Source organism: Lacerta agilis, chromosome 17, assembly GCF_009819535.1.
Source record: "Lacerta agilis isolate rLacAgi1 chromosome 17, rLacAgi1.pri, whole genome shotgun sequence".
In the NCBI taxonomy this organism is placed as follows: Eukaryota; Metazoa; Chordata; class Lepidosauria; order Squamata; family Lacertidae; genus Lacerta; species Lacerta agilis.
This window is the reverse complement of record NC_046328.1, coordinates 22,754,613-22,766,642: the sequence shown is the minus strand read 5'-3', so window position 1 is coordinate 22,766,642 and position 12,030 is coordinate 22,754,613. Positions and strand designations below refer to the sequence as shown.

Genomic DNA, 12,030 nt, shown 5'->3' with positions numbered 1-12,030 from the left:
TACTCTTATTTGTTGTTGTTCAGTCGTTCAGTCGTGTCCGACTCTTCGTGACCCCATGGACCAGAGCACGCCAGGCACGCCTATCCTTCACTGCCTCTCGTAGTTTGGCCAAACTCATGTTTTACTCTTATTAACAATGGCTATTAGATTCTTCTTTGCTGGCAGTGCGATTAATTCATTTGGAATGGTATCTGACAGACTGTTCCACAGTTGGCTTGCTCCCTGATGTGAAGCATAGGGACACAGGAAGCTGACTGTCTTATACTGACTGGCAGCACCTTGCCAGGGTTTAAGGGAAGGGCCTTTCCTAACCAAACCTGAAGATGCCCTGAGTTTTTGTATGTGATTCTCCCCCCCCCCAAAAAAAGTAATAGAATGTTACAGAACTTTGTAAGTAAATAAATTAACACAAAAACAAAGTAAGTCAAATCATTGGAAGGCGACCAAAAACCATTTTTAACACTTAAAAAAAATCATTTGGCAACTACTAATGAAATTGTTCTTGTGAAAATTACTTCAGAGTAGAGTAGTCTGCAAGAAAATAGGACAACATTGTAATATATTTTTGTTTATTACAACATAAAATTACAGTATTTCTTCTAAAAAACTTCAAATTTGTTTTTTTGCGGGAGGTAAATATTTTAAAGGGCAGCCAGCTTTCCCATGATTTGCTTCTATAATCACTCATAGAATCATAGAGTTGGAAGAGACCACAAGGGCCATCCAGTCCAACCCCCTGCCAAGCAGGAAACACCATCAAAGCATTCCTGACAGATGGCTGTCAAGCCTCTGCTTAAAGACCTCCAAAGAAGGAGACTCCACCACACTCCTTGGTGGCAAATTCCACTGCCGAACAGCTCTCACTGTCAGGAAGTTCTTCCTAATGTTTCTTCTTTCTTGTAGTTTGAATCCATTGCCCCGTGTCTGCTTCTCTGGAGCAGCAGAAAACAACCTTTCACCCTCCACTATATGACATCCTTTTATATATTTGAACATGGCTATCATATCACCCCTTAACCTTCTCTTCTCCAGGCTAAACATACCCAGCTCCCTAAGCCGTTCCTCATAAGGCATTGTTTCCAGGCCTTTGATCATTTTGGTTGCCCTCTTCTGGACACGTTCCAGCTTGTCAGTATCCTTCTTGAACTGTGGTGCCCAGAACTGGACACAGTCTTCCAGGTGAGGTCTGACCAGAGCAGAATATAGTGGTACTATTACCTCCCTTGATCTAGACACTATACTCCTATCGATGCAGCCCAGAATTGCATTGGCTTTTTTAGCTGCTGCATCACACTGTTGACTCATGTCAAGTTTATGGTCTACCAAGACTCCTAGATCCTTTTCACATGTACTGCTCTCAAGCCAGGTGTCACCCATCCTCGGGATTCTTGCTCTTAGATAAGATGTTATTTTTCTCATTATAGTCAAATCTCAAACGTTATTAAGCCAGGAGAGGGCCTTCTCTGTGGGAGCCCTTAATCGGGGAACTTCCTCGGCCACAGAGAAGTGTGTCTGGCACCTTCATTATAAAGCTTCCAGCAAATGCTGAAGACTTACCTCTTTACCCTGGCTTTTGACACTTGTGAGAAGTCTGAAGGGTAACTACATTCCAATCCACATATATTAATCTGAGAGGTACAAATTAGATTACTTTGCTTTAAAATGTGAACCGCGTGCAATTCCCATCTGCAGAAGGCCCCAGGGTCAGACCCCAATGGCATCTCTAGGTAGGGCTGGGAGAGTTCATACCTTCCAACATTCCTCAGATGAAAATACGGACATTTCTTTCTCTTCCCCTCCCAAATTTCCTTTCTGAAGAAGGGTGAGTGCCACCCTTACTACACCAATGGGACATACATAGCACACCCACGCACCGTCTTGAATCCCTTAATCCCGATTTTATTTTGATAGATTTGCAAAAAGAAGAACACACACCAATAAATGAATTTTAGAAAGGGACAGGATTAGACACGGACACACGAAGAATGAAGAAGAAGAAAGAAGAAGAAGAAGAAGAGGCATGACTTGTTATATCAACATGCTCATGTGTAACAGAGATGCATAAAAAGGGGTCTAGGAATGGAAAGGTGTGGCAACCTGGCCATGCAAAAAAAGGTTCCATACGAAATTTGAAAACAGAAAATGGAATGACGATGCGCTCCTAATGTATCACTGTCACGTTTTGGAACTAGACTTGGGTAATTCTGGAGCTCCAAAATATGCAAGGAAATGCAAATGAGGGGCGCGTCGGAAGCAGCCCCAGCTGGCTGCTTCCGTTCACTTGGTAGCAGGGCTTCCGTAGCTCTTCCTTGCACAACTGCTGGCTTCCCCCACCGCCTGCTTTCAAGTCATATGAAGGCTGCTGAGGCTCAGCAAAGAAGCAGCAGCTGACCCTTGCAGGCGGGCTCTGGCGATGCCAGGAAATGAGGATGACTCGGCTCTGGCTGGACCTTATCACCAGCCTGTCCTGCCTCTGTCAGCCACTTGTCACCTGGCGGCTTCTGAGGTTGATCTCTGTAACACCCAGAGCAGCAGCAGCAGCAGGAGGGACAGGCAGCTGACTCAGCATTTCAAGAGCCAGGCCTGAAAGGTATTATGGGATGGGAGAAAGATGCTAATTTGGATATGTCTTGCAACATCAGTACTACTACTACTAACATCATTTGCATCTCTCTCTGTGTGTTTACCCCTTTCTTATATAATTATAAAAGCACATAAGCAATATTACAGGAACCATTGCCCTAATCTTTTGCTTAGGTTTTAGAGTTCTTAGCAGATGCACTCCCCCATCTAGCTTGGAATCCTGGCCCCACTGCTAGGGGACCTTTTGCCCTGTGGTCCCAATCCAGGCCAGGGCTCCTGCACCCATGGTTTACTCTAGAACCCATTCACGCAATTACTCAGTGCAGGAAAGGTGTCTTGTCAAGAGCTTGGCCCTTACTGTGTTTGCAACTTGAGCTGTTGTAGGCTTAATTCCACTTTGTCAGATTGTGCATTTGATTATGGTCTAGCCAGCGCCACGCGACATGTGGGGGTAGAGGTTAGCGTGTTGGGAATAGGACTGGAGGGAGGCAAAGGCTCAGCTTGGCAACATCTCCAAGGGAAAAGCTCCAAGCAGTTGAAGATTGGACTCAAGGCAGGGGCATGTGGCTGCTAGTAGGCACAGTGGCCAAATATAATGGGCTGCAGGGCCATTGCTCATCTGCATAAAATTACTTGTCTGTAATTAAGGTAATTTGAGGACATGTTTGATAAACGTGGCAGGTGCCAATGCCAGAGTTGCCAGACGGGTTGCTCTTGTGCTACAGTATTGTTTTCATTATCCAACAGGGCGTTGTAAGCTTGCAACGCAAGGCGAATTCCTTGGGATGCTTTGGGATTACTTCTGGGCCTTCCAGGGGCAATTTTATTGGCTAAGCATCTGTGTCAAGCTTTGGTCACCTGAAGGCATAAGTTTCAGTGGATGGACAAAAAGCTCCAACCTAAACCAAGAAGGAGAATTGGGGGACCAGCTTAGACAAAGGCATGGATATATGAGCACAAGCTGCATAATGCACAAGCAATCTCCTGGCATATGCCAATAATTTTGGAGAAGTTGCCAGTTTGAACAGAGAAACCGATAGGGGAAAGGCTGCCTGCTTGAGCAGGTAAAATGCAGGAGACTTTCTCCAGCATCTGGTACCCCTCTATTGCTTACAGAATCACAGAATTGTAGAGTTGGAAGGGACCACGAGGATCATCTAGTCCAACCCTCTGCAGTGCAGGAATCTTTAAGAAACAAGATGGCAAATTCATCCCTCTGATTTCGCAAATACCCTTGTGGTCCGATGCGATTCCTAAGCATTTCTGGTCACTGGTTTGCCAACAATGAAAAGAGTTTACGATATTGGATGTCCAGTCCGTCTGTGCCAAATATTGAAAAAATAATAAAGGATTGAAAAAGTAAAAAAAGAAAAGAAACAAAACAAAACAAAACAAAACATTCTTTACAGCTTATGGTAGATAAGCTTTAAACCAGCCTTCCTGTACCATGATGGGAGCTGTAGCCCAAAACAGCTGAAGAACACCAGGTGGGCAAAGACTGCTCTGAATTTTGTGCCAGTACTGGACCGCATGGGAACCTTATGATCCACCTCTTGGCTTCAAAATTCCCTCCTAGGTTTTTGCTACCACTTGTTTTCAGTGGATCTTTCCCACAGTCCCAGGATTAGTGGCACCTCCTTGTTTGGTGCCTTGCAGAACTCCCCACCCCCTGCCATCTTCACCTAGGGCATGATAAACTTGTCCCTTAAGCCTTCCTCTTTTCTGCATATTTTTATTACGAAGGTTTTTACGCTATGAGAGATTCCAAACATGAAAGTGTGAAACATTAATATGGCAAATAAGATGCACGACTAATGCTCAAATTAAAGTAAATCAGATGCAAGCAACATCCCTTCTCCCCCCCCCCCTCAAAAAAATTTGGTGCCTGCAGTTACAACATTTCAGTTTCATCTGCCCAAGTATTATCAAAGCATTGAGATCTCGTTGTCTGCTGTTCTAGGAGAGCATAATCTAAGAAATGCCTGAGACAGATTTGCTTTCTGTCCATGTGTTCTAACATACTCTGTGGAATGGTGCCAGACCACAAAGAAATTCATCAGTTTAGCTTTTCCTTCTGCCAGTTTTAATGCAACTATCAATTTCCCCACTGTTACAATACTCCAGAGTGTGTTTAGCCAATTTATTTATTATTTATTTATCACTTATTACATCTGTATCCCACCTCTCCTCCAAGGAGTTCAAGGTTGTATGCATACTTATCCTTCCCATTTTATCCTCACAACAAACCTGCAAGGTAGGTTAGGCTGGGAGGCAGTCACTAGCCCAAGAGCTTTATGGCCGAGTTGGGATTTGAACCCTGGTCTGACCAAAAGAAAGTTATCAAAGGTTTGTACACAAAATCCCCATTTTCTCCATCCCATATACTGAGAAGAGCCAGCTGCAGAGTAAGAGTCACATAATTGTTTGCATTCACAGAAAATAAATGCTTTGTAGCATTTTTTCAAGCAAATATCACAGTCCAATACGAAACAATGTGGGGGCAATCCCAGCACACAGGTATATGTAAGAAAAACCTAACTTCACAGCCTCTCCAGCAGTTATAGCCCTAAGAGCCAGAAATGTGTGCCAGGCGCAGAGAGGTAAGATCCCAGTGACGGATCCAATTTAAATGGCACTCTCTGGCCATTGCAGAAATTGATTTAACTAGTTGCTTATCCCATATTTCAGTGCAGCACTCATGTGCGATAGACTGCTCAATTATCACATTTCCAAAGCACTTCCAGAGAAAATGAAAAGAGCTGGTTGTTTCGTCATTTAATAAAGAATATATTTTTGGGACCAGACCCTTAGTACTGTGTTCATATTCTAGCATCAAGAGCTCAAAGCTGCTGAGCTCTCTCAGTGCTATATCTTTGCTTGATTTATTGCTGATAAAATGACTGTCAAGAATGTGAAGTTAATTGACATGCATGCCTTGAGGTTTTGTGGGAAGTTCCTCTACGGATAAAGGGTGTTTGTATTTATAAAGATCTCTTACTTGGTGCAAGCCTCTATTATGCCAGTCCCTAAGCTGGACAAATGGGTAGTAGAAAGACTGCCACAGGACCAAAGGAAGACACAGAGAGAACTTTCTGACAATAAGAGCTGTTTGACAGTGAAATAATTTCCCTCAGGAGATTGTGGACTCTCCTTCCTTGGAGGTGTTTAAGCAGAGTTGGGATGGCCATCTGTCATGGATGCTTTAGCTAGCATTGCAGGGGGTTGGACAAAATGACCCCTGGGGGTCTCTTCCGACTCTACGATTCTATGACCCAGGGCTGAATTAAAACCTTTAGAAGTCCTAACCAATGAAAAGATTATCCCCCGCCAGACATGTGTAATTCAAAATAAAAACAATACTAAACCATGAAATAAAATTTTATTTTTCAAAATGACACAAAACTGACGTGTATGCTGAAATGTACATGCATAGATGCCATGTGTAACACAGGAAAGGATCTGGCTTCCTTACTCTGGTCTGATGTACATTAGTGGGGCGTCCCCTGGTTTAGTTCAGGATGAGTAATAAAAAGAGAACAGAAAAATGGGGGGAGATTTCTTTTAAAATTCTGGTTTTTCCCATGATGCCTACTTCAGTGTTTTCCTTTTTGAAATATCAAATGTCAAGCTTTTTTCAAAGTTTCTCATTTTGGGGAGGGGGGCTGCCCTCAGCACGTGCTTAGTCTGCCTGTTGGGTAATCCAGCTCTGGAGAGACCCCTCCCGTGAAACTGTCTCTCCACTCCTTCCAAACCAGGAGAGTAGTTTTGGTAAACTGATTTCAGATCCAGTCTAAACTGCAGAGTTAATTCAGAATTAAGATTCTGCTTCCTTCTTTGGTTAATTCCATTCCCAGCCGTGGTCTCTGCGTTGCATTGTGTAGAAAGGCCTCCTCTTTTCCTTCCTGCTTTGCTGGAACAACCACAAGCAGAAACACTCTGAGGCTGCCATCATGGCAGCAAAATACCGCATACAGTATTTAGAAATCTACCTTCTGATCAGCCAACCCAGTTCCGCTCCAGACAAGCAGTTGGCCAAATACGTTCTCTTTCTAGTGGTTGACTTCCTCTTTTCTCCTCTTCTGCTTTAACAGCTACCAAGCTAGCTGCCCTTCCGCCATTCTCAACCAACCCAGCAACTGCCATCTGCTAATAACCAGCCATGAACTCCGGACAGTCTTCCCACCTCTTGGGCTGCCTCTTGATGTTTGCGGCTGCTCTGGCCACAGATCAGATGCCAAGGCTATCCTTCCGGAAAGGTGAGTAACTCGAAGGGCAGGGATAGCAGCAGCACCCAGGGGGAGATACTGAAAGGGGCTTCGAAAGAGAACAAGGGAGATTTGGAAGAGGGAAGGCAACCTGGGTTGTGATGAGTGTTTTCGATGACTGCACTGCTTATGAATGCAAGCTTGGAAATGAGTACTGAGAGCTGAATTTCCACACAGGGTTAAGTAGGGTTCTTTCCAAAAACAACAACACCAAACTGAGCATGAGTAGGTTTCTAGTCCTCATGGTGGCAAAGATAGGCTTGCAGCTGCAGCAATGACACTCAGTTCTGCCGTACTTGTCTCATTATTTGCACTCTCCCTCATTGAAGCGGCCTCCTCAGAACACCTGCAGGATGCCATCTCTCTCTTCCATTTCAATTCCCTCCTCAAACTCACCTTTGGATTTTAGGGTTCTAGCCAACTAAGGCTGTGGCAACATTGCCGCCTTATAGCACTGTGAAGTTGTTTGTTCCTCTGGGGCATTTCACGGCTCTTTCTCCTTTAGCTGTTTGCATCAGCACGTTCACATCATTAGCGTCAGATTCATTTCTGCTTGTTTACATACCACAGGGGCATTGACAGCAGATATATCTTTTCCCTTTGCATAGTTCCCATAGTTCCCTGTGAAGAGGGACTGGTCATTAACTGCTCTTGAGAACTGTAGCTCTGTGAGGGGAATAGGGGCCTCCTAACAACTCTCAGCACCCTGTACAAACTACGGCTCCCAGAATTCTTTGGGGGAAGCCGTGACTGTTTAAAGGGGTGTCACAGTGCTTTAAATGTATGGTATGAATGTAGCCTGACATTATCCTTGAAGGCCTAGCCTCTCTCATACTGGGAGGACAGAGGTTTGGCTCTCCAGATGGGGGGCAAACAGGTCAAGCTAAACTGCCACTGGCTCCCCTTCTTCGCTTGGGCCTTGCAGCTCATGCCTGACTCATATGTCAGCAGAGCAGCGTGGGACATCTTCTTTCCATAGTGCTGCTAAGACACTTATTTCTAAAAACCATATTAGGGCAATGTCTTTATTAGCCCAACCGAAGTGTCCTCACAAAACATTCTGGGGCACAATGTATGTGCTCTTTCAATGAGCAATCAGTTGAGGGGCACATTTAAGAAATGAAGGAACATGCCTAAAATGGCCTCCCCTTCTAACACAATTAGGTAACTTAGGCCCAACTGATACCATACATTTAAATTATTATTATTAATTATTATTTATTGGATTTATATGCCGCCCTATACCCACAGGTCTCAGGGCGGTTCACAGAATAAAATCATAATATAAAACCAGAAAATACATAATCAAAATAAAAACAACAACCCAATAACCCGCCCCCCAAAAAACCACATTTTAAAAGGGCATAGGATGTCAAGGGGCAGAGGATGATTGCTGATAGCAGCGGTTAAGAGGCCCTTATTGCCCACAATTGTCACAGCTCCCTGTGAAGAGGAATAGATTGTTAAACCACTCTGGGAACTGTAGTTCTGTGAGGGGAATAGGGGCCTCCTAACAACTCTCAGCACCCTTAACAAACTATGTCTCTCAGGATTATTTAGGGGAAGCCATGACTGTTTTAAATGTATGGTGTGGCTGTGGCCAAAGAGACAGTGCCCCTGTCTAAGGCCAGCTGGCGAGTTTATGGTGTCAGAGGTCAGATTCAAACAAGGGCCGCCTTGATATTTTCACCACTACAGCAACACCACTGTCCATATGCACCAGCTCATATGTGTCCGTGTCCATACACATTCGTTGTGCACCAGTGTGGCATAGTGGTGACAGTGGTGAACCTGGAACTGTGAGGACCCCAGGTTCGAATCCATGAAGCTCAGTGAGGTGACCTTGGAGCAGTTCACCATCTCTCAGCCGCACAGGATCCGTTGGGAAGACCAAACTGAGGAATTTGCTGCTGTAGGATGCAGTGGTGTCCCATCAGCTTTAGAAGGAGGTTGGGCAAATCAACGGAGGCATAGGAGTCTGCTCCTAGGAGCCGAGGTTCCTTTGGCCCCTCCAATAAAATATTTGAGGTGGCCAGCCCTCCCCTCCCGAGGTTGATGTGTCCGTGCGCCGTGTTTTGTGATTGATTATGCAGGGCAGGGCTTACCTGGGCTCCCCCAATATTTTATTCAAGTTAGCACCCCTGTGTAGAGGATAATGTTATCGAAGGGTCCAGTCCCGATGGCTTTGTGTTGGAGGTGGTGTGCCTTTGGTTCCCAGTTGCTGGGGAACATGAGTGGGGAGAATTGCTGCTGCTGTACTCGGGTCTTGGTTTCAATCTCCCCAGAAGAGGCATCTGGTTGACAACTGTGTGCATCCAGAGAGAAAGAGAGAGATAAGGCTGCATACTGCCTTGAACTCATCAGTGGCTGAGGAGCAGTAATTTTTATCCCAGTCGGCATCTGCATTGGATTTTAAATTGTTTTTAGATATGTCTTTATTGTTAAATCACTTTGGGAAGTTTCAGGGGAAGTGTTTCCTAAATGAAATGAAATGTCCTAAATGAATAAATGGTACTATTGCGCACTGCCCCAATCTCTGAGCGGTGAGATACTCCAGGCACTTACCCAGAGTTTGATTTCTTTAGGAATGAAGGACAGCAGAGACTGGGGTGTCCTTAGGTTATATAGTTTTATTCACACATATATACAAGCTGAGCATGGAGTGGAGTGGGGCTGGGGGCTCAAAGCGTTAACATCCCACCAGATCTTATCTCCTCAGCCAAAACTCCCACATACCAATTCATGGAGGATAAGGATCCCCAATACTTCTGCTCTGCCTCCATGGTCGGAGGCAACAATGGTTCTGAACCCCACAGGAGGGGCAAGGGATCTTGGGATCAGGTCCTGCCAGCAGATTTCCCACAGGCATCTGAGTGGCCACCATGAGAACAGGACAATGGACTAGATGGGCCACCGGCCTGTTCCACCAGGCTCTGCTTATGTTCATATGTTCTTACACAGAGCCCTTCCATTGGCTTATTGTTCCTTTTCCTAGGATGATGGCAGCATCCAGCTCGGTGAGGGGTGTGTGGGAAATGCCCAGGTTCGCCTGGCGCCTTCATTATATATATTTTAGGTGCCTGGCATAAACGTTCCTCTTCAACCAGGCCTTTGGCTGATTGACATCCTACAGCCTTTTAAATGTATCTGTGGGAAGGTAGGGGCTATTGTTTTGTTGTTTTGGTTTAATTATTTACTGTGTTTTATCTTGTATTTTATTCTGTGAACCACCATGAAGGGCAATATATAAATAAAATAATGAATACAATACCTGGATTGCATCATCACCCAGTCGCTGGTGAGAATGCTTTACCGGCCATCTGAAGTCATGATCTGGTCTGACCAGTTCAGCTCACCTTGGGTTGCTCGGAGCAGACTCCATTGAGATGAATGGACATGACCAACTTTGCTCCATGAATTTCAGCAGATCTGCTCTGAGTAGTGCTAGCAGTGGCCCCAATCCTCTCCCTGTACGCTCATTGCTCACACAGATGCATGTTTGTGGTACGCAAGTGAGCGGAGGGGCTTCCTTCCTCCACACTGGCTTAATTTAGCAGCCCACAGCTCTGGCCACTGAACTGCTCTATGCAAAGGAAACTTATCAAGTGGCTGGAGGGTGGGAGGAAGACGGAGTGGTGGCAGCAGTTCCTTTGTCAACCCAAAATAGAGCCAGTGTGGTAAAAGCAGCATCTTCCGGCAGTAATTACTCGGACATCTGTGCTGCCGACGTGTAGGAAACAAACAGCAGCTGCTGCCTCTCCAGCCCATTGATTCCTTTTGCTGTGAGATGGAGACTGGAGTGGGTCAGAAAGAGAAAAGTGGGCAGGGGCTGGCTGTGGACTAGAGAGGAAGCTGCCGCAGACTAAGTCCAACCCTGTACCATGGAGCTATGGCTCTTCCACTCTGAATAAAGCAAGGTTCTCTAGACCACATGTTTCTGAATATAGGGCTGCTTTTAATAAGAAGCTGTCTTGCACAAAATCAGACCATTGCTCTGTCTAGCTGTCAGGACTGTCAAGACAGACTAGTAATGGCTCTCCATGGTTTCAGGCAGTGGTCTTTTCTGTCCCTACTTGGTGATGCCGGAAATTGAAGCTGGAACCTTGTGCATACAAAGCAGATGTTCTGTCATCGCACTATGACGCCCCCACCCACCCAACCTGGACCTAGGGAAACTCCATGGATGCTGTCCAATGCAAAATAAGTGCACTTAAACCTCTTGAAGCCAATGTACACAAGACCATTTCAGGCCTAGAGCCAGAATTCTTGTGGGTTTTTTGGGAGAAGGAAGGAAGGGAGGGCCCTAAAAATACATGTGCATGGGTGGGTGTCAGGGGGAGGGTATTTTTTTAATTTAATTTAAATGTGGGCTACATAATCTGAACTTCCAACACAAACTAAATCCTCAAAGTGGAGATTAATGTATATATATCATTGTGTGCACACCTCCAGAGCATGAGAAATTTTGGGAAGGACCTTGGCTCGATGGGAGAGCATATGTGTTTAGCCAACTGAAGGTCCCAGGTTTTAAAACCCTGATATCTCCAAGTAGTGCTATGAGAGATCCCATCTGAAACCCTGGGTTGCTGCTGCCAGTCAAGTAAATAGGATGAATGACCAGTCCAGTTGGATGAATGGGCAGTTCCAGTATAAGGAATCTTCCATTTTCAGTAAATCAGCCTTTTTGTTCAGAAACATGTGGACTAGAAACATACTTTGAGGGGATGGACACCATAGTTCTGGGGCTGAGCATCTAATACCTGCACTGCATGCAGAAGCTCCTAGTTTCAGTCCCTGGCACAGCTAGGAGTGTCACTTGTCTGGAATTCTGGAGAGATAATGATGAGGATGAGAATAATAATAATAAAGATGATGATGATGATAATAATGATAATAAAGATGCAGAGCTTGAATAGTCCTGCGATAAATGGAACATGGAACAATGGTATTCCTAAGTTGCTATGCCTTTGGGAAGGGCCACAGCTCAGGAGTAGAGCATCTGCTCTGCATTCAGAAAGTCCCAGCCATCTTCAATGCCCAGCATCTCCAAGTATTGCTGGGGGAAAAATGCTGCCTGAAACCCCAGAGAGCCACTGCCAGTCATTGTAGGCCATGCTGAGCTCAATGGACTAATGGTCAGACAGACTCAATATAAGACAGCTTCCCATTTTCCTAAATTCCA

At 45.1% G+C, this 12,030-nt stretch overlaps 1 protein-coding gene across 4 annotated transcripts in view; it reads left to right on the top strand.

Annotated features, from left to right (window-relative positions):
- Positions 1–12,030, top strand: part of SEMA4A (semaphorin 4A) — a 57,495-nt gene that overhangs the window by 21,234 nt on the left and 24,231 nt on the right. For all 4 annotated transcript variants that reach the window (XM_033174180.1, XM_033174183.1, XM_033174182.1 and 1 more), the window contains one exon: positions 6,675–6,839. In XM_033174180.1, coding sequence (XP_033030071.1) covers positions 6,743–6,839 — 97 coding nt within the window. In that variant the 5' untranslated portion in view covers positions 6,675–6,742. The remainder of the gene's footprint in view (positions 1–6,674; positions 6,840–12,030) is intronic.